General features: G+C 44.1%; 3 protein-coding genes across 4 annotated transcripts in view; 1 reads left to right on the top strand and 2 right to left on the bottom strand.

Annotated features, from left to right (window-relative positions):
* The window catches only part of LOC128891178 (angiotensin-converting enzyme), a 66,147-nt gene that overhangs the window by 23,681 nt on the left and 14,920 nt on the right, over positions 1-27,546 (top strand). For both annotated transcript variants that reach the window (XM_054150477.1, XM_054150486.1), the window contains exon 11: positions 26,105-26,245. In XM_054150477.1, coding sequence (XP_054006452.1) covers positions 26,105-26,245 — 141 coding nt within the window. The remainder of the gene's footprint in view (positions 1-26,104; positions 26,246-27,546) is intronic.
* LOC128891244 (tetra-peptide repeat homeobox protein 1-like) lies at positions 920-3,422 on the bottom strand. Its single transcript, XM_054150635.1, has 2 exons — positions 3,164-3,422; positions 920-2,480 (listed from the first exon to the last, which is right to left on the bottom strand). The coding sequence occupies exons 1-2, from the start codon at positions 3,173-3,175 to the stop codon at positions 1,173-1,175; spliced, it is 1,320 nt and encodes a 439-aa protein (XP_054006610.1). The 5' UTR covers positions 3,176-3,422; the 3' UTR covers positions 920-1,172.
* Positions 16,898-20,085, bottom strand: LOC128891276 (uncharacterized). Its single transcript, XM_054150694.1, has 2 exons — positions 19,943-20,085; positions 16,898-18,704 (listed from the first exon to the last, which is right to left on the bottom strand). The coding sequence occupies exons 1-2, from the start codon at positions 19,952-19,954 to the stop codon at positions 17,640-17,642; spliced, it is 1,077 nt and encodes a 358-aa protein (XP_054006669.1). The 5' UTR covers positions 19,955-20,085; the 3' UTR covers positions 16,898-17,639.

Below are 27,546 nucleotides of genomic sequence, written 5' to 3'. Positions count from 1 at the left end.
ATAAGTTACAAACTTCGTAAACTTATTTGTTTATTCTGTGACTCGATGAAGAGGCTTGTAAAGTATAATACGAGACTTTCCAATCCTTACTAGAAGCCTTACGTTCGTAAAGTCTGGATAACGATAGCTTGGACATTTACGTCCTTCTTGTTTATTCTCGAGACAGCTTTGTTGACGGCAAGAACGGTTACCTATCTTCTTTACTCGGCTGAATAAAGAATTGCAAAGTAAAACGATGCTTATCCTCTTCGTTCAGCTAAACAAAGAGAGTGAATTGTTCGTGCAATACATAATAGAAAAAAGATTGCTAATGCATTGTAGAAATAAATAAGTACACTTTTTCCTGAAAACGAAATCGACTGTAGCCGTTTTACGTAAACGGAAGCAGAGTATCCGCTGTCACGAGGACAATTAAACGAGAATTTACGACTCTCGATCGTCGGATAATTTTTCAACGAGACTCGCGGCTCTTCTCCTGATCGGGGAAAGGCGCTCGCAGGAGCCTTGCTCGATTTTACCGCTGCGATATTCCGTATTCCGTTGCGTACGCGCCGGAACGCGTGAAGAATTCGCGATCGCGATGGTAAATGCGATGCGGCGAGCGCTTCCTCGCGAGGAATTTCTCAGAAAAAAAAAAAGAAAAAACGGATCAAAGGTGTACGTGTATCGGAATCGTGGGAAATTCACGCGATCGCGGGCGCTCGAGCGTTTAATTACGTGGAGAGTTAATGAGACCGAAGGATAGAGTACTTTGTGTACACTGCGTGTGCTTTACATGTATTTAACTGTATTCGTGCCACTCTCCATCACGTCGAAGGGAAAAGACTTCAGTCGGTGAGGTAATCGTTGATGACTAACGTTAATGATGTGCTTAGAATTATTAGGTAACGAAAGTAGCTGAGAATCGATTCTATTTTTAATAACGAACATATCCTCGAGATTTATTTACGAGTAACAAATTGTTATATATTTCACATCGGTTCCCACTTTTATTCATTCGTTCATACGAAGCATTCATCGTAAACTGTTTCAGCTTGAAAATTTATTAAAAACATCAGTCGTCCCAGCATCCATCCCATTTTCCCCTTCTCGCACGAGTCACGGATACTCGAAAATAAATAAACTAAACACTACCCCTAAGCTGTCTCTGTGAATCCTACTTATACGTTCAATCAGTGAGGTCTCCTGCGAGGCCTGCTCGACTTCTTGCTCTCGTCGCCAGCTCTCGAACGATCTTCCTTCTTGTTCGAGCCATTCCTATCGCTGAATTCGTGAGTTTCCTTCGCGTTCCAATCCGAATTGGTTTTAACGGGCACCTGTACCCAGTAGGGGAAGGGTTTCTCCACTGTCACGGGTACTGGCTTAGGCACGGGCACCACGTATGGTTTGTCCACTGGCACCTTGATGTGCACGGCGTAGGGTTTCTTCACCTCCACCGTGACAGGTTTCTCCACGAGGTAGGGTTGGGGCGCTAGGACCTTCACTGGAACGGCTATAGGGCTCTCGACGGGTACCGGATAAGGTTTGTCGACCGGTACCTTGATCTTGACGGGATAGGGCTTAGCCACAGGCACTGGATAAGGTTTCTCGACCTCGACAGGGTACGGCTTGGGCACTGGTACCGGGTAAGGTCGGTCCACGAAGACTTTAACCGGGACTGGTACCTTCTTCTCCACCTCGTAAGGCTCTGGTACCTTCACGGGCACCTTCACCTCGTAGGGCACTGCCTTATCGACCAGGTACGGCTGAGGTACCGGCACCTTCACCTCCACTGGTATCTTTTTCTCTACCGTGTACGGTTGAGGGACTGGAACCTCCAGTCTGTACGGTACAGGTCGATCGACCTTCACCTCGTACGGCACTCTCTTTTCCACTACATAAGGCTCTGGCACTTCGACCGGTACGTTCACGAACACCTTCACAGGATACGGTACCTTCTTCTCGACCGTGTACGGCTGAGGTACCGGGACCTTCACCTCGTACGGGACAGGCTTGTACAGGGTGTACGGGACCTTCTTCTCGACGGTCACAGGCACTGGCACCTTCTTCTCTATCGTTATCACTTTCGGATTCTCCCACGGCGAGGCCTCGTAACTCCGGCTCGATCCCTCGCTTCTCGGGAACCGTTTCCAGTCCATCTTGCTCGACCAGCCCCCGAAAGGACCGTCGCTGAGGCTCTTCGAGAACTTCCTCCAGTCTTCGTCCTGTGTATCCTTCTTTTCCATCGAGGAGGAGTAATCGGACCGGTCGTCGTTAAAGTCCTTGCGGTAAGACGCCTTCCTGACGCTGGAGTGGGTGTCCTTCACGGTTTCCGTTACCGTGGTGGTGTTTCCACTCTCCAGGGCTTTCTCCACTGCCCTCTCAGCAGCCCTTTCCGCTGCTCTCTCCACTGCCAGCTCCGCGGCTCTTTCCAGATCCTCTCTGCGACTGGCCGAGCACGCTAGGCCTATCAACAGGCAGAGCAACGCGACGACGCTTTGCTGTCGACGAAAACGGTATGAAAAGTTAGCAGTAGAGTTAGGAATAGACTTCGTCGATCGAGGGAGAACACAATTGTGGCGTGTAGCTAAAAGGTCGACCATTCGTCCAAGTTCGTTTGGGAGTACCTCGAAGACAGTGATGGACAAATAGGCTTCGAATAAATCTGAAGTTTACTGATATGTTTTTCTCGTTTTGTCTTTTGAACATTTTTTTAAAGAAGGAAACGAGACAAACACATCGCCAAACTTCAGATTTATTCGAAACCTAGGGTTCCGGCCATCTCTGCTTGAAGATCGAATCCTTTAAATGATAAAATCTATTAGGTGTTCCAGAAAGTTCGTGGCAATTTTTAAGAAAAATTCAAAGGCATATTTGAATTTTGATATATATTTATATTTGATATATATTTATTGAATTATATAAATACCATTTTGTTCCACGACCTTTCCACCTTTTAAGAGCTGCATCCATGTTAATTGTTTTCAACCATTCCAATATAAACAAACGTGTACCACCTATCAAAAATCGGCACGGACTTTCCAGACAACCCAATACTTTATCCTACATTCAAGCGTTACCAAACAAACACAGACCACCTGTCGACCTTCTACCTTCCGTTCCATATCGACAGAGATTACAGTTTATCAGGAAGAGAAGGAAGGTGAAAGGTCAAGCTACCAACCGAACGTCCCATGACGATAGTTCCAAGCGAGGCGATGGATCAAGGTGCACTGAATCCAAACCGAACGGTGCACCAGTATTATTTATATACCGTCCACGACTTTCGCCTGTTCGACCAGCTTAGTCCTTTATAGGCTCGCGTTACCTTCTTCGTGACAATTATCCACGGTTAGGCGACCGTTATTTCTCGCGTAAATTGGCGCACGGGAGCCCGACACCGCGGAAGCGCGGCCATTGGTTATTTGACTCGTAAAATGGTTTTGCGCGGGTAGAAAAGAAATTTAGGGGAACGTCTAATTATCGTCACGGAAGAACTCTTGGCTTTCGTTGATTTCTGAGTGATGGAAATGTTATTCATTTTTGCGTAGATCTCTAAAGAATCGAAGCTTGGTTTGTGAAAACATTACGTGATTTATCTATCAGTGTGTTAATCGTGATCTTTTTAAGGATCGAAGGTCAAACCAAACCTGAGTCGATCAGTAGAATTCCATTCCATTTTCAACTGTGATTTTGCAGAAGGATTTTTGTTTACGCGATCCTTCGTCAAATTCTTCGATAAACGTCGGGATATCTGATGTTAATATTTACGAGACAAGATCGCCGACTGCCGGGTTCTGGTTCGTTAATCTCATGAAAAGCACGCCAGAATGGCGACGCTATTCACGTTTGACAGATGAAAGCGAATGTTTCGCTTTCTATGGTCAATCGTAAAACCGGGCGAATCTTGCACCAACAGGAAGACGCGGTTGCTTTGGATCGTTTGTCACGGAACGCTCTGATCCCTTTTCGTGGAATAATCAAACCTGTTGTTTCCTCTTTCTGCTCGAGTAGACTATCTAATCATATGTTGAGAATAACAATAATTTATTAGGTTGTCGCAAAAGTTTCTTCCGTGACTTGCATTCAGTTATTTTGTGTGGCACTGTTTATAGAATTAGTCAACCTAATTTCTTAGATGTTAATTTCGTAACTATAACGGAGCAAAATGAATTGTACGCAACTCAATGATGGAACATTATACATAAAATGTTGTGCATGTATTACTATTTAAGGAAATGGAAGAAACTTTTGGGACAACTTAAAATTTACTAATATGACTCTAGCACAGAGGGCAACGTTGCTTGTTTGCTCGCCATTATTTTGATACTATTGCAGTTTTGCGAGAATAAACCGTGTAGCATAATTTCAAGGTTTCACTGTGGCTTCTGTTCGAGTCTTTCCGATCGATAATTCTGCCGATCTCAACTATTTCGGTCGTTATTATCGCGCAGAGGACAAATTTAATCGTCATAGAACATGTATCTAAATTATTTTCTGTTTCTTAAATATATTGTCTCTGTGGAGAGAATTTATCTGTCGAAATATCCAACAGACGCAATCACTACAGATTTTACACTGCAATTACATCGAATCGTGAACATCATCGTGTAGCATCGTTCTAGAAAGATTCCGAAGATAGTTCATTTCCTCGTGGATGGTCGAAACGGACCCGCCTAATAGGGCTCATTTCGTTGAATTTGGAACGGATGGAATGCCGAATAACAATCAAAACGCTCCTCGCGATTTCGCTGCCACGGAATTTATATTAGACGGCATCGTTTACTCAGTCGCCTCACGTCTCTTTCCTCGTTCTTAGTCCTCGTCGATCGCACGAGTTTCTCGTGCAAGTTCAGAGAAATTGAAACCGGTATAAAAGTTCTCTCCGTGCGCTTTACCATCTTGAACCGCGCCACTTTCTTCCTCTATTCTCTCGGATGAATTAGAAACCGTTGTACGCCGCTTGTCATTCTCTATTTGCGATATGAGAAGCTGGTTTCTTAAAAAACTGTCGATACAAGTACCATTCTCGAGCGACTCTCGTTTTTAAAACTTTGCTCAGTAAACTGCGTTCGAAATTTTTATTTGAAACTGTGCTCGTTTGAAGCACATAATCTTTAATTAAGCTCAAAGTAGGTCACCTCCAGCCATCGACGTTAATATCGATCGTGCGGAAAGCGTCGATCAAGGTTCCAAGTTATGGCGTTTATTTTACGCGAATCAATTACGACACAGCCGGACGCGATTGCAATTTCATCGAGGCGCGGAGAAACGTGAGCGGAATGGAATTGGCGACTTCTAGATTCCGCTGTTTTTATGGAGAGAAGCTCTCGCGACGTCGATCTAAATTGCACGTTCGAGGAAGTACTGGTTTCCAGGTTGACTCGCTACTTTGCAGCGGAATATTACCATACTCGCGCGGAATTAAAACTGAGTTACGCTTTCACATCGTAGTCGGCGATCAAACGTATCGAAAATCGCTCGCAATGAGATAGCGATGGAAATTAATCGGAGAACAGGTTTGCGACTATTTGAGGAGGATTCGTTTATTTTTGCAAAGAACAACCTCTCGCGGAGTATGCAATCACTAGAATAAAAGAACACCGTCGATACGCGATGCAGGTTGCTGCATGCGGTGCAATTCTATCGCAATTCTATCGGGAGTTGCAGCGTGAGAAAGATGGCGTTGCTTGTTTTCAGGTGGATTTAGCGTAGTTAGAGGATCTTGTTTTGTGTCCTGTCGATCTTCGGAAAGTAATACCGGAGTCTTGCACAGGATTTCTGAATAATTCTCCGTGTATTTTTCGCTGTCTCGGATATATACGAAAGTAAACAAAGAAAGATACCTGTAGTTGAGCGAAACAAAGCATGAAGACAGTGTAAATGGTTGCACTTCTTCAAGAAATCTTCTCGTAACACTGATCCTGCTTGAACCTAACGAAATATCTCGAGGGAAATATTACGATGAAAAGATGATGAAATTGGATCAATGATAGCCTCCATACTCATTCATCGTTGTACTAATTTATAATTCCAAATATACGATGTATATGCATCATTATATACAGGGTGGTTCTCATGCACACCTTGCCACTATACTCCATAACAACTAACCTTCTAATTTCACGAAACAAATAAATATCCTCTCATTGCGTAATCGCATACGCAACGTCGTCGTTTCAAAGCCTTATGTACCATACCAGTTATCTCTAAATTTACTTAAAATACTTGCGACTTCCTTATTTGCAAACAACGTTGCAGAAAGTAAGGGAAATATATCAAGTCGTCCCATAAGTTCGTGCCGTAGACTGTGTCGAAATTTAATAGAAAACCAAAGAAAATTTTCTAGTAACAGTATAATGACTACGTGAGAGAGGCGAGAAACTATTGTGAAACGAGACAGATTATCTTCTCTTGTGACACTTAAGAGTATGTTTCGCATATTCGTTTGAGAAATAAAAGTATAAATGGCAGGAACTTTTGGAACGACCTAAAACTCTTAACAGTTACTTCTTATTATCATCTTTAACCAAATGTGTACTATCGGTTCACCGTGACCAATCCTGATGCTCAGACTCGGAGGAGACCGCCCCGCTCTCCTCGCTGTGATCAGGTACAGAAACTGGTACCTCGATGGGATAAGGGACAGGCTTCTCGACGTGATAGGGCACCGGTTTGGACACGTGAACGGGTACAGGCCTGTCGACTGGCACCTTCACGGGTACAGGCACCGGTTTTTCTACCGGGTACGGTACGTGTTTCTCCACGGGATAGAACGTCGGCACCGAGACCTTAACCCTGACGGGAACAGGTTTGTCGACTGGTACTGGCACTGGTCGAGGCACCTCGACCCTCACGGGCACGGGTACGGGCTTTTCCACTGGATAGGGCACAGGTTTCGCCACTGCGACAGGATAAGGCTTCGGTACAGGGACGGGAATAGGTCTCTCCACCTCGATCCTCAGAGGATAGTGGACGATCTTATCCACTGGATAAGGCTGGGCCACGTGCACGGGAACCTTCACCGGGACCGGTATCCTGCGTTCGATGGGGAACGGTTCAGGTACGGGGACCTTCACCCCGTAGTGAATCTTCTTCTCGACAGGATAAGGCTCTGGAACGTAAACCTTGACTGGTACCGGACGATCCACGGGCACGTGGACAGGGTACGGTATCTCCTTGATCACTGGTACGGGCTTGGGAATTTTCATGGGCACTTTCACGTAGACCTTCACAGGGTACGGTATCTCCTTCTCCACTGCGTACGGCTGCGGTACTGGTACCTTGACAGGGTAGGGCACGTTCTTTACGATGGGGTACGGGATATTCTTCACGACCGGGTACGGGACCGCCACCTTCTTTATCACCTTCGTTTGAAACAGGAAATTTGTTGTAGTATTCGTTTGTAGTATTCGGGTCGATCTTTGCTAAACTTCGAGTTCAAGGTTTTGTATTACCGTCACCATTTTGTGCACGTCCTGGTGCACGTGGTGACCCAGAACATGGCCCTCCTGCGGAACACCACCACCGTGCTCGGAAAAGAATGATTGTTCTCCGGAATAGCTCCCTCCTTCGTCCAGAGGCTCGCCGTCTAGGTGTTCAGCATCGCCGTTTGATGTTGGTTGGTTGTAAGGGTCGTCTGCGATTATTCAGATTCTTAGATTAGGAGTCTTAGTCTAGAAGGATCGAAGAGGTCTTTCCAAAGCCCCAACGGAAACTATTTTATACAAATGCTCACTCCGAGAGTCTCTATTTTTTGAACAAGCTGGAACCTCACAAAATGGTGACTCAAACCTTCCCTATTTTCTCATGGACTGTTATGTATTCTGGACTAAATAAAACCCCTGATATCGAGTACAAAGTGAACGTGGCTTCAGAGTATACTTTAGGATCGTGCAGTTTTGCCTGTTTTATTTACAATCAGTTCCATAAATATGCGTACTCTCCACGTCTATTGAAGAATTTGTATAAATTAAATTATAGGTTTGATGTTTCCAAATAAATGTGTCAAGTTTACTCGTGCACGTATTTATAATGAAATATTTATTTGAGAACATGAAACCTATCATCTAATTTGGAGAACTTTATTCTATCTACATATAAAGGGTACGAGTACTTATGAGTAGACTGCGGATTTGAATGTACAAGAACCTATAAAATGCAAACAGTATCCAAGGATACAAAAAAGATTGAAAGTAAAGTTCGTATTATAATATTGGCAGATTAAAATAAATTCCTATTTAGGTTCAATTTCTCTAGGCACGTTCGCGAAGATTTTATTTTGCATGAAGATCCGTAGTCTACTTATGAGACTGACTGTATTTCGAGTTTACGCACATCGTTTTCCAGCCGACTTGATCCAGTCTGATCCTCTAGTGGTCCTCTGCAGGGTGTCATTGGTCTCCCTCTCTGAAACTTGCACTGTTCGTCCTTGGTTGGACGGCTTTTCCGTCCTCGTGGCCCTAGAAAGTTCGTCCTTGTCGGACAGAGCAAAGATCGCTGGCGTTGCGACGAACAGTAACAGAACGACCGCCATGTAGCTCTGGAAAACGACGATAGATCAGAGATAAAAAAAACGTTACGATCCCAACGCAAGAAACATTCGACTACTCCCAGTGCAATCCGAGCTTTGACACGAAAATTCCACTGTCACTGAGCCACGAGATTCTCATCCACGTCCGAAACGTACCGTGCTACTCATGGTCGAGGGTACGCTCGAACCGATTTCTTCAAGGTCGTATCCGATGATCGGCGATCCGAATTAGAGGCGAGTAAATCGACAGCGTGGACTCGCCAGCTTTTATATACTCGTCTCTCGATGCCCATCCTAGAGGCTGCACGCAATGACTCTTCCATGGTGGGGCGATCGCTTTCGCGAGGCTGTAGATAGTGAAACTAATCGAAACAATGACCTTCCAAGCTTCGGGGTTAAACCGTAAGGGGACCACCCTGACCCTGTAAGGATGAAAGAACTCCGTTGCCTCACTGGTACCACGTTCTGATTTTAAACAGGAAAACAATCCTTCATAATAGAGTCACTCTTAAATTCCAAGGGATGTTGTAAACGATATTAAATCAAAATTGTACAGCGTCTGAAATTTGTCTAGATAACCTGGAATATTAATTTTTAAAGGAAAAGTTTATAGGAGAGCTTCTCTTGGTACTCGACAGGCCTCCAGGGACAGTGAAATTTTGATTTGAAATATTTTGTAATATTTTGTAATATTGGGTTGTCCAGAATGTTCGCGTCAACTTAAAAAAGAGAATTCAAAGGCACATTTGAATTTGAATTTATATTTATTGAATTGCATAAGCACCATTTTGTTTCGCAACCTTTCCACCTTTTAAGGGATGTATATCTACCAAAAATCGACATGGACTTTCCGGTCAACCCAATATTTTTTTTTTTTGTAATTTGAGAATTGCGCAGAGTCACGAAGAAAGTGGACGACCCCAAGGACGTTGTTTCCCTTCAAAGAGGGCAAAAAATCAAAGAGGAGCAACGATAAAAAGCCCTGATCTCACCCGGTAGCATGTAAAAGTAGCAAAAAAAAAAAAAATATACATGTCGAATTGAGTAACCTCCTCCTTTTCGAAGTCGATTAAAAAGCTTTACTAAGACGGACCCCTTCGCTAAAAGGATGGTTAATTAGTTTCCGAGCGAGGGAAAGTTTGAATGAACGGCACCGGACCCCGATGGAGGCGTTTCACGCCTTTTGCGACGCGATTTTTATCTAGCAGCGACTTTGAGAGCACTCCGTTGAGAACTCTGCCTATGGTAATCCGTTATGTGAGTCACATAGAAATTGAAAGCGAGAGATAAAGATCGTAGGACAAAAAAAGTGTTTCAACGAATGCGTGGGATTCTCGTTGTCTGTGATTTCTATGGAACGATGGAAGTAGCCACCTTCTTCCAAACACTGAACCTCGTCGCTTGTAAAACGCCTGTTACAATAAATCGCCGATCTCAAGGCGACATTCCTGGGGGAAAACCAAGTAGCTGTTCGAAAAAAAGTAACAGAGAAAAAAGTGTCTCGTTAAACCGAGAACAACGTCCGCAGTCTTCCGGGTAACGACCGGAAAGGCGGTAAACAGAAACCGACGAGGACTTTCACGGCCGCGGACATCGTCGACGGAAACTGTGTCGTGGTTGCAGCCATAATCGCGAGCGGCGTGGACAGTCCGCGTAAATAGACGTAACCGGAGCAGTCGACGCCTCGCGTCGCGGAGAAAACGAAGATCGCATTAACAGAAATCGCCTCGCGGGGGGAACTCGCGGCGAACACGCGATAATTACTAGCCTTGGATGCTTAATATCGTTTGTTTCCAACGACTTTTTATCGCGTAAGAGCTATTTAGATTTTTTACCGCGGCGATACGCTAAATTCCGTTTAAGGAGGAGAGAGTTTCATTTTCTTTTCGAAACGTCGCTGAAAACGCTCTGGAAGATGAATTCTACTTTTCGGTGGGGGCAGTTTGGAATCGCTGAGTTGTACCGAATCGTGGATAGTTAGTGAATCGATCGAGGTAATTATTTTTGATAATGCTCGATCGATGCATATTGTTATTTTTGGGGAGATCGATAAGTTGGTAGTAGTATGGCATTTATAAGTTGAAGTAAAATGTACACCTGGGACTCGATCAGTGATGGACAAAATCGTAATCGCAAATACGAATACGATTAGTAATCGAATGTTTTCGAGTTATGATTACGATTACGATTGTAATCGAATCTTTCCGAGTTGCGATTACGAATACGATTACAATCGAAATCGTAATCACATCTTTCCGAGTTGTGATTACGAATACGATTACGATCGTAATCGCAAACTTTTCTGCGATTACAATCGTATTTTTAAAGGTTTACAGCCATGGAAATTCTTTACCTCAAAACCGACTTCAGATTCGTGTTCGTCGCCCCAAAAAACTTAGAAAACCATGCATTCGTCGAAATCAAAAATGAAAAATTTTCAATTAAAATTCGTGCCCATAGAACCCTAGACCTCTTGCCCTAGATAGGGTAACTTTTCTAAAAAAATTTTATTCTGACAAAAGCATGGTTCTCTAGGTTTTTTAATACGAGGAACACGAATCTGATGTCGGTTTTGAGGTAAAGAATTTCTATGGCTGTAAACCTTTAAAAATACGGTCGTATCCATAATCACAACTCGGAAAGATGCGATTACAATCGTATCCGTATCAGCGATCACGATTTTGCCCATCACTGGAGTAGATAGATGAGAAAGCATTTTCTGTCTATATTTAGAATTCCAAATGGTGTTAAAAGGCTGGTTGATCGAGCTCGTTTCGCGACTCGCTAGAGCAAACGAGAAAGGGGTATTAAAAAATCGAGATTTCGAAAATATGCAGCGTCATGTCAATTTGTTAGCATTAAATTGTTGGTATGGTGGTATGGCTCGAAGGCACGCGATGCATGTCAAATGGACGTCCCGATAGCGTGTCAGCGATATTGAGAATAGAAATGCTATGTAATTACGCTAAGTCTCGATCGTTCCGCGTCTTTACCATACTTTCCCATCCTTCACTTTCAATGGATGCCAATGATAGGCAAAATATCATGTTTACCGAACAACCAATAATCGTGAAACCCAATACGATCGAGCAGATGAACATTGTTAATATCGATGGGCAACTCGTCAATCGTAGAATCCCAGCTAGGAGTACATCGGTAGTGAATCGATGTGTCTCGAGTAACATCGTTGATTAGCGTGATCGAGGTTGCAGCAAGTAGAAACTGCGATTAAAAATATTAACTTTCCATCTAAACTTTCGACGTCGATGTTAACGCGAACAACGCGATCTTCAAATTTATTTAACGATAATGAACTCCCGTTTACGTTCGACACGAGTCACTGGATAACGATTATTGAACGTAAAGTGTAATGCGTGATAATTTTTTGTTGGTACTTCAGTTGATCATACGTTGCGTTCCATAGAATTTATAGTGATTAAAAGTGTACGCTTTATATTGTTGTTTCTTAACTTTCTACAGATAATTTGTGCTCTTTGACACATGAGGAATAAAGTATAGATCAGTAGGAACATTCTAGGATCATTTTCAGTACGATTTTGCTATTAAGTAATTATCAATGACTGGGCTCTTTTTTAAAAAAAACTTAAACTATCACAGTTTCTCGCGTTTAATTATATTAATTTAATTATAATTTATGCACTTTGATACGTGAGGGATAAAGTATAGATCAGTAGGAACATTCTAGGATCATTTTCAATACGATTTTTATTGCTATTAAATAATTATCAATGACTTCTTTTAAAAACTTTTAAACTATCAGTTTCTCTTATGGCTTTCCGGTATGCAAATTGCGTCTCCACGGGGCAAAAAACGGTATCGCAATCTCGTGGTCAGTAGGTCGAACTAAACTCAGACTAGATGCAGGCACCTGTGTAGCAACACTGAATTCGATCTAATTTTTTCATTATATACAAGCAATTTTACATTATGCCAAGCATACTGCTCATTAATTAGACTTTTAACTTTCACTTAATGGCCAGAAACTGGTCCAAAGTTCATTATTTAACAAAGAAAAGAACAATTAATAATTCGGTAAATAAAGTCTTGGAATCAGTTTATTTGAAGATATCAATGATAATAGAGGTCGAAGAATATTTATGCAGCTCTATTATAACAAAACAATGCTTCTAATATAGTTAGAAAACTATTATTAAACGCAATAAAATAAAATTTGTTAAAATTATTATTTATCGATGACAGCGCCACCATCGGGAAAACGTCCAAGTTTGTCCTCGATTAGTTCCACCCGTCGACGCTAGATGGCGCCAGTTGTATGAATAAAAAAAAAGTTTTATATATTCTAAAACAAATTAGTGAACAAGTATTGTTATACTAAAATGTGAATGAGAATCATTTTTCAACCCTTTAATCTTATATTTCTTATTAAAAAAAAACAAATGGCGCCATCTAACATTGACAGCGGGAACTAATCGAGGACAAACTTGGACGTTTTCCCGATGGTGGCGCTGTCATCGATAAATAATAATTTTAACAAATTTTATTTTATTGCGTTTAATAATAGTTTTCTAACTATATTAGAAGCATTGTTTTGTTATAATAGAGCTGCATAAATATTCTTCGACCTCTATTATCATTGATATCTTCAAATAAACTGATTCCAAGACTTTATTTACGCACACATATTAATTGTTCTTTTGTTTGTTAAATAATGAACTTTGGACCAGTTTCCGGCCATTAAGTGAAAATTAAAAGTCTAATTAACGAGCAGTATGCTCGACATAATGTAAAATTGCTTGTATATAATGAAAAAATTAGTACGAATTCAGTGTTGGCATACAGGTGCCTGCGTCTAGTCTAAGTTTACTTCGACCTATTGACCGCGAGATGGCTATAACTGTTTCTTGCCTCGTGGAGACGCAATTTGCATACCGGGAAGCCATAAGAGAAACTGTGATCGTTTAAAAGTTTTTAAAAGAAAGCTAATCATCGATAATTACTTAATAACTATCAAAATCGTACTGAAAATGATCCGAGAATGTTCCTACTGATCTATACTTTATCCCTCACGTATCAAAGTGCATACATTATAATTAAATTAATATAATTAAACGCATTTAAAAATTCCTTAGCCTTCAGGGGCGTTCAACCTTTTGCACTCGAGGCCTTTTTTCGGTATCTACCAGCAACTCGAGATGTTTCTTAACATTCTATTGCTATGAGTTCTAAGCTATCTAAATTTGAGAATAAGGTCACCTCTACCTCACCGACAGTCATTTTATTGATACGTCGAGCTCCGAAAAAAAATTAAACCTAAAAACGTTGGGTATTGTAGATTTGCTCCGTGAAACCTAACAGGGACCGAGAGTCACCTCTCGATTGCAAATGGTTGACACCGCTCTACATTAAAGATTGTAACTGGCAATTCTACGAATATCTCCTTCAAATTTCCCAACAAAGTAGTCCAAATTATTTGCTAAAGTATTTCTTAAATCAATGCTACATCCCCTTATCGTCGCCGCTCTCGTACATCGATTGGTTAGCTTTTCTCAGATTGTCGAAAGATTCTACAGAAACGAGGGAGTTATGTGTCAGTTGCATTCGCAGGATCGTCGAAAGGGAAAGGGACGGTTTCGCGCGAGTTTCTCCAGCGGCGATCTTTTCGTCGGAGGCGAAGGGAGGTCTCTCACTTTCAGCCTCGACTGAAGTCGCGTGCGGCAACGAGCCAGTTGCGTAACAACACTAACAACACGGTTCGTCCAATGGACAAGCACGTAAGTCGTTCGCGAGTCAAGTGGTCGGTTGGGCACGGCCAAAGTGGGTCGATAGCGCGGAACTTAACCGAGAAGGCGCGATCTTCCGACATGCTCCGTCGCCTTCCGTTACGGAAACCTTCACAGGAACTAGCCGACTTAATCGAAGATCCTAGTAACAGCTCTAATCGTTCCCTAGTCAATCGAGACTTTCTTCTCTCTAAAAGTTTCAACCCTACCGACTCGATCCACAGACTTCTTCGATTCTCGATCATATAATCGTGACTGATCCTTGAACAACGAAGTTACGATTTTTACAAGAAAGTTCATCTATGTTCCCTATCGACCCTTGGTAGTCATCTCAAATTTTGGGGGGAAGTTGATCGGTGTACGAATACATTCTACATCCACTGTATATATTAAAATTCAAACGTGTTCTTGAATGTTTCTTAGAAATTGCCACGAACTGGCCGGACAACCTAATAGATTCGTACAACTGTGCTCTATTCATGAAAAAACAAAAAATCTGCAGGAAAGAGAAAGTGATATATTTACATACTTCTACGTTATTTGCATTAATGTGACCGCGGATGTTGCAATACGCACAGTTTTTCCGTCGTTAGGAAGTTTCCTCCGCTATTCTTCGCGAATATGAAATCGCGTGGCTACCAACTCATCCACGTGGTTGCTTAACGAACGCGCAACCATGGTAATTGAATGTTATTCTCGAGACTGTTGCTAAACTTTCCGGTGGCTCGTTCTAAGTTCCGGAGGACGGGCTTCGGTGTTAATAACGATAATCTGTTGACCCTAATACCGTCGTATTTCCAGATTATCGAAAGAAAAGACAGGATTTTTATTACCTTTTCGACGTCTAATTTTAAGCAGACGCCATAACCGCTGGCAGCTCTCGTCTCTTCGAAGCAACTGTTTGATGCGAAGAGTTGGACGGAATACTTTCGGGAGGATAAAAGGAAGGATAAAAAGGAATAAAGGAAGGATAAAAGATAAATAAAACAGTCCTAAAGGAAATAAACTTTGGTGTTCGTTACTCTCGTCTCTTCGATACGTAGCAACTGTTTGGTGCGAAGAGTTGGACGGAATATTTTCGGGAGGATAAAAGGAAGGATAAGAAATAAATAAAACAGCCCTAAAGGAAATAAACTTTGGTGGTCGTTACGCAAACGTACTTTATTCGTAGATTTAGTTGACGATTACCAACAAGAATTTATTCGACCGACGTTCGAGAGGTGGTCCGGAACGTCCAGAAAATATTCGAAACGGAGAAAGTTCGGCAGTGGGCGCGGATCCTCGCTTTAGGATCGTCTCGGTGAATTTCCATTGGCCAGGTCGGGCTCGAGCGAAGTTCCCGCAGAAAATAGAAGTGGGTTGAGAAGCAACGAGCTGTCGGGCGCCACGTCGGTGCAAATTACGAGGGTACGTGGACGCGAGGGGTGATCAAGAGCATCGATTTGGCAGGGGCGTGTTGGCAGCGAGCGAACTGGGTCGCGGCTGCACCGTGCGATCTCGCGTCGCCGATAAACCCATCTCCGTCGTGCACGCGTGACCAACCACCCCGACGAACTTACCTAGAGAGATCCAACGATCGTTCATTCGATGCTATCGTCGAATCGTCGAACCATCGCGAGCCGACAACAATAAATTCACCTATGGGCTTCCTTTCCGATACACCGGAACTCCATTTATCCGAATCGATCGAAGGACAACCAGATTCAACCAGGATTTATACGAGCAGTCTTTACTGGAATTTCGATAATAAAAGCTCTGCAAAGTGTTCAGATAGCACGGTGGCGTCGTCGGCTCAAATAAACGGAATTTGGATAAATAGAGTTCTACTGCATATATCACGTCGTCCTAAATGTTCGTACCACTTATATTGGGTTGTCTGGAAAGTCCGTATCGATTTTTGGTAGGTGATACAGCTCTGAATATATCAAATATATATATATATATTTTTCAAAAATTCAAAGGCACATTTGAATTTGGTATATATACGTATACCAAATATATACATACATATACAACATGCCAAATATATACATATACGTATAAATACATATATATATATATATTTATATATCTATTTATTAGATTATATATGTATATATGTATTTATACGTATATGTATATATTTGGCATGTTGTATATGTATGTATATATTTGGTATATGTATATATACCAAATTCAAATGTGCCTTTGAATTTTATATATATATAAATACACACACACCGTACCCTGTACATATGTGTACATATACATATATATATGTACATATATTTATATAGCAAATTCAAATGTGCCTTTGAATTCTTCTTAAAACTTGCCACAAACTTTCTGGACAAGCTGATACATAACACTCCCCTGTCAGCTCGCATCAGCTACCCAGTCCCCCCAGAAGAAGAATCGTCAGCCCTCGTCGAAAGGATCCAACATAAATTTCTTTGATCGGTATCTCGACGAATTCGAATACCGATGTCGTATAAAAATCACGGCTATTTCCATACGCGTTGCATATGCATATAGCTTACAAGCCGAAAGAAATATGTTTTCGTAACAGGGTCATTAATTACGGATCGCAATCTCGCACGGTTTGCGCACGCCGAACAGTGGTCGCACGCTTTTTCCCATCGCGTTGCGCGCGAAAGCGAAACGGCGCCATCGTATATCGATTTTCCAGCTGCGAAAATGGTACAGCCTTGCTCGACGCGCAGCGAGAACATGTGCAAAATTCGAGGATTATCCGGCTTACGCGACGTTCGGAAATTGGAATCGCCAATTATCGATACGAGGAACGGATACGATGGGACGAAGTTGGGACAGTTGGTGGAGAGAATTCGGAACGCTGAAGCGAGAAACCTACGGCGGTTAGGCTCGCGGAAAACGAAAGTGAGGAGATGAGTTTAGGACAACGAGGAGATCGAGGTCAAACGCAGACCGTCTTCGTAGAGGCAATCGCTCGTGAATGAAACGCATCCTTGTTTGTTTTTTTTTTTTTCGTATCGCTAACATTTATATTTCGTAAAAAAATACATACTCTGCTATATCGGTAGAAAAAGTGAGATAAGCGAGCTGTTTGCGAGCGGAGGTCACCGAAGGCGGATTCCAACAATGAGCATCTCTCCGACGTGACGCGCGTCGACCGTGTCACGGGGTCCCGACCATCGAGGCGTCTTCGATCCTACCGGAAGTCCTCGTCCGTCGCGTCTCCGATGCCAGAAGAAAGGCGCGACGCGGCTCGACGCGCGTCACGGCGTCTTCTCAACCGGTTCGTTCGTTCGTTTTCCTTGTGTAACCTAAAAGTGTCGATCGTCCCAGGTCGCTGTCCACCGTCCGATCGGTTCACGAGCGACCGGACCGACGGCACTCGATCGACTTTAGTGGTAACCGTGGCTACCCGACCAGTCGTGGTTGTAGCCGTGCTCCTGATGGACCGAGACGGCTACCGGCACCTTGACCGGGTAAGGCACGGGCTTCTCGACCGCGTACGGGACCGGTCTCTCGACGTGGACGGGGTACGGTCTGTCTACCGGAACTTTGACTTCGACTGGCACCGGCCTGTCGACTGGATAGGGCACAGGCTTCTCGACGGGGTACGGTTGCGGTACGCCCACCTTCACTGGGACGGGGTACGGCCTGTCGACGGGGACAGGGTACGGTCTGTCCACTGGTACCTTGACGTGCACCGGTATGTGCTTCTCGACTGGAACTGGGTACGGTCTGTCGACGTGCACGGGGTAAGGCTTGGGCACGGGCACGTGGACTGGACGGTCGACGGGAACCTTGACGTGGACTATCTTCTCGACTGGGTAGGGTACGTGGACTGGAACCTTGACTGGCACAGGGTAAGGCTTCTCTACGGGGTACGGTTGCGGCACTGGTACTTGGACTGGAACGTGGACGGTCTTCTCCACTGGGTACGGCTGTGGTACCGGTACTTTGACGGGGTATGGACGGTCGACGGGCACTTGGACTGGGTAAGGGACCTTCTTCTCCACTGGGTAGGGTTGCGGGACGGGGTATGGTACTTTGACGTAGACCTTGACTGGATAGGGTTTCTCCACCGGGTAGGGTTGCGGTACCGGGACCTTCACGGCGACTGGAACGGGCTTCTCCACGGGATAGGGTATGTGCTTTTCAACTGGGTACGGAACAGCGACGTTCTTGACCACCGTTACGGTTTTCACGTGCTCGTGACCGTGGTCGTAGCCGACCAGGTTGCCGTATCCGTAGCCGTGGCCACCGCTTAATTCCAGGCCGCCGTGTCCACCAGCGCCGAGCTCGTAGCCGCCGTCGTAGCCGTAGCCTCCGCCGTAACCGAGACCCAACAGACCCCTCTTCTCCTGCTTCTTCGTGGTCTTGTCCGCCTCCTGCGGCTCCGCCTTCTCGGCCTCCGCGGCCCAAGTGGACGAGATCAAAACGGCGAACGCCGTCGCGTAGATCTGGAAACCACAGTGTCAGTGTCTCGCGGTACGAACTGATCGTCGACGAGAACGAAAGCGATTCGAGAAACCGGTTGCAAACGGATCGCGCGATTTTCGGTACAGGGATCTGGCACACGAGCGACGTACCTCGATTTCTATGGAATTAGGATTCTACGAAAGCATTAGGTTGGCCAAAATGTTCGTTCGCTTTGAAACGGTGGTTCGCTCTTTGCAATTTGAGTAGTAGAATCATGAATGCCCAAAAAATGAAGAAAAATTCTAAGAGAACGTAAACCAGGCAAAACCCTGGACTTTGAATAAAAATTGGAAAATTTTCAAAAGAGGATACGAGACAAACGTATCAGCAAACTTCAGATTTATTCGAAGGGAATAAATTACGGAATGTATTACGGAATAAATATATTTCCTTGTCTAAGAAAAATCGCTGTTTACTTGAACGTTAAAATCCAAACGAACTTTTTGTCCAACCTAATAGTACCTACTGTAAACGATACTTGGTTTGAGACCCACTAGTGACTATCGAAACCATCGCGAAAATGTTTTACAGTAATCGTCAACGTAAACGCTGCTGCGTCATTGCCATAAGCGACACGCCTCGTCGATTGGGAAACAGTGGATTTCGGATTTCACTGTCCCAATTCAAGACTGCCCATACACGGCAATGGATTGCCGATTTTCCCCGCGAGTCTGGTTGATCGTCTTCGAAAAACGATCAATCAAACCGACGGGGTTAATCTCTGGTAATCCATTACGTGTACGGACTGCTGAAACCTGCAGGGGTGAGATCTCACAGACGCGGCTCGTTTAGTCTCGTCGTCACTTTTACGCTATCGACTGGGTAAATCTCGCCTGCCCAGGTGTCCAGACGTGCCAGAGGTAGAAAGATACCTGGAAGGGCGAGTACCTACGCCACCGGAAGCGCTAAAGCGACAACAAAACTAGTCGCCATAAGTATTCCGCCCCCAACCCTTGCACAACCTTGACTCTTAATACTTTTTTTTTTTTTAGATGCGATTCACTGATACCGGGATTCTACAACTTCGACGGCCGATTCGGACTCGTTAACGATTTTCCCTCGCATGGAAAGCGTACTGGAACCGATCTAAAAGACACACTCCCCCTCGTAAACCGTTCACTGCGACGATCGCGTCCCTCTTTCCGGTATCTCGTCACTAGGTCGCTCGAACCGCTTCCGTTTCGAACCACGACGATTTTTGGTGTACGCGTCGACGTACCAGGACTCTCATTTTTGCTCTCGAGATATTCCAGGTGCGTCCAGAAGTGAACTGGATGCTGATTGCCGGCGGTTCGTCGCCTTATATACGCGGCATGCTTTCGCCTTCGCCACCCGGGCCCAAGTCGCGTACCCCCCACGTTACACCTCTTTGTTCGCGCAGAACGACCACGATCGGCCACCACTCCCCTTTGGGGCACACGGCCTCCCCCACGCCTCTCGAAAACCGTCCCTCTCCCACGGCGACGATTTCGTTTTCTTCTTCCTTCGACGCCGATCCCCACTGTGTTCCGGCTCGAGGTCCTCCGTTACGCGGACACCGACGATGCCCCGATGCACGAGTCGTTTCGCGCGACCGACGTCTGACGTTCGTTTGACCCTATTTTTACTTTTCGCGGACGACGGGGCCAGCTTCACGATCTTCGGTGAGTGATACATTTTCAACGTAGCGATACGATGGGAGCTAGGGCGGCAGGGATCTTATTCGACGGCTGGGGATACAGTGTCTTCTAGAGGGATTTTTCGGGGGGATGTTTTAGCCAGTTAGGGTGAGAATTTGGCACATGTTTTCAAGGAAATTGTTGAGAAGGGTATCAGGCAGAGATGGGCAAAACTCTAGGCTTCGAATAAATCTGAGGTTTGCCGATATGTTTGTCTCCTCTTTTGAACATTTTCCAAAGAAGGAAACGAGACAAACACATCGGCAAACTTCAAATTTATTCGAAGCCTAGGACTTTGCTCATCTCTGGTCTCAGAAGGGTCTCAAGGGGCTGTCAATCTTTGAAGGGTGTACATGGGTCCGTTTTTGTACCTCGAGAGACGAGCTTATCAGCTGATGTTGAATAAAATGGAAACAATGGGGGTCTTCGGGGTTCGGGAAAAGAAGATTTCTTTTAGATGTACGCGTGTGAATAAGTGGCATGCTTCGAAGTGAATACTGAATTTAATTAAGTAAAGTATTAGGTATGGTTGATGTAATCATTTAGAATTTTCAAAATAGAAATGTGTCCATGGTATAGAAGAGTCACGAGAATCATTCCGAAGAAATGTTAAAAGTTATAAAAGAAACTCGAATACTGAATGCTTTTATGTCTCTCTTAAAATCGAAGAATAATAATCGAGGAAAATGAATGGGCAAATTATGTTGCAGAATATTTCCGTGCGATCAAAAACAATACGACCCAACTAGAATTTGCTTTTTGTTTTAAATCGACGAAAGTTCTGTACATATCGAGCCGTGCATAATTATAGCGACTGGGGGTGGCTGACGAATCCATACGAAAATTAATTGATATCAAAATTAAGCGACCGAACGTACAATTTACATGAATACAGTAATTAATTTGGCAGACGCCCGTGCGAATAGCTGCAGAGCATCGACGAACCGTAAACGTGTATTTAATGGAAATTAAATTGAATTACGTAACCCGACGACGAAGGTGACTGTGTCGTTTTAATTTACTTCGTTATCGCTTTATTTAAATTATTCGCGACAGACAGTTCCGGTTACTTTGACCAATTTTCTCTGTTCAGTCCTCAGAAACTCATTAATCATAGATTCGATGATTGATGATCGCATTCCTACTGCATAACGCTTAATGAACTTTCAATTACACTAGCAATCCGGTACGAATACGCGCAACATATTTTTATTTAATTTTGTAACTCTTTTGTAACGAGTTACGTTAAGCTGCCAGTAATAGCACTTAATTCCAGTTTGGATACTCCACTTTCAGAGACAACATCGGTCTATTGCAATCGCAATTTGGAATTGCCAACTCGTTATGTACCTTGTAACATTCTCCTCTTTCACCGCGAGTCACGGAGCATTAGTCATAACGTTGCATTAATGACTTTCAACGTTTTTTAACGACACCTGATCCTACGTCATAGCCGATGAAAGTGTATAAAATATATATATATTAACGCTGACAAATGTGTCTGTGAATCGCGGGGACTAAAAAAGGACCCTAATTTCCGTTGGTCTCATTATTCGTAATTACAGTGCAGATTTTCTGCATAAGTACGCACGTGTGCGGATTGCACGCCTTTATTCGCCGAAAGCCAAACTTTATTTATATTCGACACTTCATGTTCGTCAGTTCCTAACGTCTTTCATTCTTGGTGTCAAGGGTAGTTTACCCCCTAAACGTGAACTTTTCTCTAACCAAGTGAAAGATGGACCGAAATTGATCGGTGTTCCTTATCGATGAGATGGATGTTGATTTTCAAATTTTCAATCCATGGCAACGATAGCATCGCGTGTTTCAAGCTTCGAAGAGAAAATTCTCGAGGCGGGTGACGCAACGGACCGAAAATCGTGGCGACAGAAATTCTTTCCTGATGGCATTAACTCGACCTGGACTCCCGTCCCCGTCGGCTTCGCGCTGTAACTCCGACGATGCGCGCAATTTGCATTCCACGACGACAACGCGTGAAATATCTCTCTTAATTACAATTCCCTGCGCGCGACGCTTCTCGTCGTCGATCATCGTCGAGCCTAAGCGATTGCGCGCTAAAGGGAAAGGTCCGCTGTCTTTCGAAAGCCAGCATCCGCGGTGTCCTTCTCCAAAATTTTCGCAACCAGTCTAGACCAGAGGGCCACTGTTATCTATGTAACCGATAGAATTGAGACACGCTTAGATACAGTGACGTTGCCAAACCGATTCGTCGATTTTGATATAGGTATGAATTTTATTGTCGCACGGCCACAATGAAGGAAAAGAAGGTTTTCTTTTTTATTTTTATCGAAGGCCTGCGGTTGACATATTTTCTCGATAAATTAATGCGTAATGCATAATGTAGAGAATTCCTTTATGAAAAAAAGTGTGGTCTTGAGGTGTGCGTAGATATGCAAATTTGGAAAAAATTCATAAATAAGCATCGATTTCTTGGTGTCCTACTTTCGAAGATCGCCATAAATATTTCAGGAAGAAGGATGCGATATAATTTTTCCCTCCTAATGCAACCCTACTGTAGAACCCCAAGGTTCTATTGATTTCCTTGAATCAAATAATTTTATCGAGGCATTGCTTATAAGCACCATCAATTGTAAATTAATTACATTTTCCAACTTGTTTACCTCCTACCTACCCAAAAGAATGTCTCCAGAAATTAACGATTCGATCGACAAAAAACTCATGAATACCTGTTTACGTAGTTCTAAGGCTTCCCCAGCGAGAACATAGAACTACCTGAATTTAATTAAAAATTCACAAAGTGTAGCATTCTTTTTGGCCGTCCACCACCCTTAACGAGGATGCCTGTCCATCCCGAAGCCGCATCGAGAGATCCTTTCGTTTTCGATGGATCGAACCGGTGCAACGACAAACTCGATCCTCTTCCCTTTCTCCGTGGCACCGTTGTTCCGTTCTCGTCCTTCTCCTCGAGGCAACCTCGACGGTTACGTGTGCACGTAGCGTAAGACTCTCTCGTAGGATTTATCTGGCCGCCAATCTCGTGGGTGCAACCATTTGCTCCCTTTCATGAGACACGCGGTCCCTGCGTCACGATTTCCCTCGCCTCGCCCCGTCCTCGCTCGGCACGGTTCCGTTTTCTTCCACGCGTACACGCCCACTTAGACACCGAGGCTCTAACGCTCGCTGGAAATTGAAATAATGATCGCCTTTCGGGGCGCGCGCCGCGGCGCCGTTGCGTAACAGGTGCACCGCGATGCGTGCCGCGCACTGCTCGCTGGAATGCGTGCTGTGCGAGCGCGTTGGTCGCTGGAATCCGTGGGACTTCCATGCTTGATCCCATGATTTTCCTGTTTATTTTAAAAGGGTGTTTTCATCTGTGGAGCTTGTGTGTCGCGTTCTCCAAGTTCTGTCCTCTGGATCTTCTGTATCTCTTAATCCCTCTATCTTTGTACCTCTATCTCTGGAGTTCTAAGCTTAAGCTAATCCTATCGTACTAGTATCTCCTCTGATATCTATCCATAACGTGTCCAACGATTTACTCTTCGAATCGATAGAAATCGATTCCACGCCTCGACGAAGCCCCGACGGGGCCAAGAATATCCATTTTTTATTTCGCGGCTCGTAAAAAAGCTGCAGGATTTCTACGAAAAACGGCGCGATCGGGATTCGAAAGTGATTCCCACTTAGGATCGAGGCGTTATCTAACGTCGGTAGACGTGGAATTAAAAAATGTTGCCCTTCACGATTTCTGTGTTTCGCAAAGCTCCGTGGTAAATTATCTCGAAAAAAGAAACGACGGCTGAACGCGGATCCATGAATCACGAGCCACGCCATTCGCGGAGAAGGTCTCACCTTGGTACCGATTATTGTCAAAGGTGTTTTTCCTTTCCTTGGATATCGAAAGATGTGCCAAGAGACCACGTTCGTTTTCGCGCGTCGCCTATTTCTCGCCATGTGGGCAGTCTTCAAAGGTCAGGCGATAAAAATTACCACTGCTGCCTTTCTCACGCAGCGTAATCGTTTTTTCTTCGATTTCACCTTCGCTGAGCGCGTTTCTTCCGATCGGACGATTCGCTTTTTTTTTCGACGAGGACAGAAATTAATCGTTAAAGATCGAAATCTATTTCTAAGCGATTCTGTAGAAATTTCTGTTGAATTTTCGAAAATTTAGTTCGTCGAGGAGAATTCTGGCCATGTTCAAAACAAACTTGGTCGCGCGAAAGCTAATCGAACATCCTCGACTCCCGTAATTGCTCAATCCAGGCCTAACGCAGGCTTAATCTTACAAGCGAAGCTTCTTCGCGACTTCTATCGATCGCTTCGAGGACGCGACAACGAAATTAATCGTGCGAAAGCGAATCGAAAATCCTAGGCAATAAAACATCTCTGTAATTACGGCGATCGTTGTGAAACGATCGCGCAGACATTCCTCGCTTTCGATCGTAACAGTTTTTGGAACGATGGAAAGCACAGTGTGGAACGCGAGTATTGGCACAGATCGATTCTTGGAACGAGACTGGTCGTTGACGTAAAATTAAAATCATTAGGAACATTTGATTTCACCAATAAAAGAGATCGACGATAATTTACGATCGACGTGACGGAGTGTATTGCGAGTAAAACCAAGCGTCAGCGACGATACTTTTCGCGTGTCTATGTTTGGTTTTACGATGGGAATCTCTCCGACGTGCCGATACTTGTGTCCGCCACTGTAACTCGGAATCGCGAAGCGTAATCCCGCGATGTTACGTAAAGGTCGTTGCCGATGAAGAGTCTGAGTGAAACGGCATAAAGGTAACACGCATCGGCTCGATCACTTTTTCTCTCTTTCTCTCTGTTCGGAGAAGAGGAGCTCGAGATTGCCGCTCCAAAGGCATCCTGGCTGGATCGACCTCGTTGACACTGGCCTTGAAGAGGACGTCGCGATTCCTTCAAGGTTCGCTAAAAAGTCCCCGCTGCGAGGGTCATTAAACGCTTCGACAATTAATCGCGTATCCGACCACTAGGGATGGGATCAAGTTCGACACGTAAATACTCGAATACCACTCGTACGAGAAACACTATTCCATCATCAAGAAGAAATGATTAAAATCAGCTAGCACAAAAGGCAATTTCGGATCTAAAAGTGAGACCGTAAATAAAGGATGCGCTTTAATTAAGCTAGAACCAGGTGTGTAATCGATACTTTCCTAATTTCGCTAATTTAATTTACCGAGGTAAATTAATAAAGCGTGCATTTCGCGTGACCTGGCTTAATTAAAGTACGGCTTTTATTTATAATGTTTCAATTAAAATGTCTCTGTGTCATGCCGCTGTTGTTTATACGCAATTACGTCGAGTATCGCCCACCTGTCGCTTCACCGAGTAAACAAAAGTGGAATAAGATTGTAACGGAAACATTATTTTTATAATTCGGAGCCATTAGGGAATGCTCTCTCGCTTTTGTTTTGCCAAGTACTCGCAAAGGGCACGGCTCCAGCTCGTTGTCTCTGTACATACTCGCAGGGGACCAAGTACCGTGCGATACTTGCCAAGTACTCGCTCCTATCGCTACGTTTACGGTTGGCTCTCGAGACGCGGACGTCCCACGTCCGTTTATCGCTCTACCGTGAACCCATTGTCTGGATCGAAAAAAGCATTCACGTTCTACTTGCGACTACTTGCGTCGTCCGTTTGATGTGCGTGGCCGAGGTTCGCCTAAGGAGAAGCCATGCGTCTAATTCGCTTTCTCTTATGTTTCGCAGGAATTTCGTCGCCGGGGTTCTACAGTTCCAGCTTTATCGAGCGATGTGCCAGGCGGCTGGACAGCGAAACGTGGACGATCCAAGGAGACCTCTGCACAGATGCGACTTCTACAGGAGCCCTGCAGCTGGCAGCGTCTTGGGGTGAGTGCAACGAGTGACTTGGGAGTTAGGTAACTAGGGGTTGTTAGGTTGGTATTAGGTAGACAGGAAAGTAACGTCGTTTCTTTTAAATTCGAACAAATTTCTAATAAATTTCTATTTTTAAGTAATTATGTAGTCGCCCTCGATATCGACAGCCTTTTGCTATCGATAAAAATCAACGAGCTGATTAGTAATAAACAAGTATTTAAAATTGCGAAAACGAAATTACTTTCCCAGTTCAGAAATATTTGACTGGAACGGTGTGCGTTGGTCCGGAGTAAATATTGCAATGATGCTACCATCAAGTATCAAAGAAACGTAAGAAGAAGACAAGCTGCGAATGAAAAACAGCCCAGTGTCCATGAGCCCGCGGCATTCTTTTAATAACACTAAAAGAAACTCTGCAAGAAGAAATCGATCGAGATCGATGATAGGAAAGACAAAGGCACGATGCAAAGAGGGAAAGGCAGAATCGAAGGAGGAGCAAAAACGCTTGCGAAGGAAAATATTTCAAGATCCGTTCGCGAACTTGGTTTCTTTGCCTCTCCGAGTAGCGAGCGACGTTCTCGACGAGATGAATGATAAATGCATCGAACGGAACAGTTTTCTTTTCTTTTTCTTTTTTTTCTTTTTAGACCGAGTCAACGTCAGCGGAACGGCGCGCGTTTATCACGTCGATCCCGCAAAAAGAGCCGCGAGTGCTTAGGCCAGCAAAGGCCACATTAAAGTGTCGTAAAGCGTGAACGGGAACGTAACACCCGCTAACAAGATCGACGATGAAACGGCACGAAAGGCGCCGCTTGGAAAAGGCAGAAAACGATTTCTTCGGTACGATCCGAATCGTTGAATAATCGTACGAGTAATGTAGCCCGCGGGAAGTCGACGGGCGAGACGAACGATTGAATAATCGACGGGAAAGAAGAGGATGCTTCGAATGATTCTTTTTAACGTGGAAAGCACTCGATCTGTAAGCTCGCGATCTTAACCTACTTTTGCTGGGGAATAGATCAGAAATGTTCGTGTAATATTGGGTGTGTAACGACTGGGTGATTCTAGAGGTACGAAGAATTAAATTTGGAGGATTTTTATGGCTCATGCTTTTTCATTGATTAATTTAATGCTCGACGAGCGGTTCGAGAAATGTCAAATACTTTGGTATCTATATTTAAACCACGTTATGGACCACGTTCCTGAATTTTGTTGGAGAGTAGATCGGAAATGTTCGTGTAATATTAGGTGTGGAACGACTGGGTGTTTCTAGAGGTACGAGAATTTTTTACGGATTTTGATGGCTCATGCTT

This window comes from Hylaeus anthracinus, unplaced genomic scaffold, assembly GCF_026225885.1.
Source record: "Hylaeus anthracinus isolate JK02 unplaced genomic scaffold, UHH_iyHylAnth1.0_haploid 0, whole genome shotgun sequence".
Classification (NCBI taxonomy): Eukaryota; Metazoa; Arthropoda; class Insecta; order Hymenoptera; family Colletidae; genus Hylaeus; species Hylaeus anthracinus.
The sequence above is the reverse complement of the archived record's forward strand: the minus strand, read 5'-3'. Positions and strand labels throughout refer to the sequence as shown.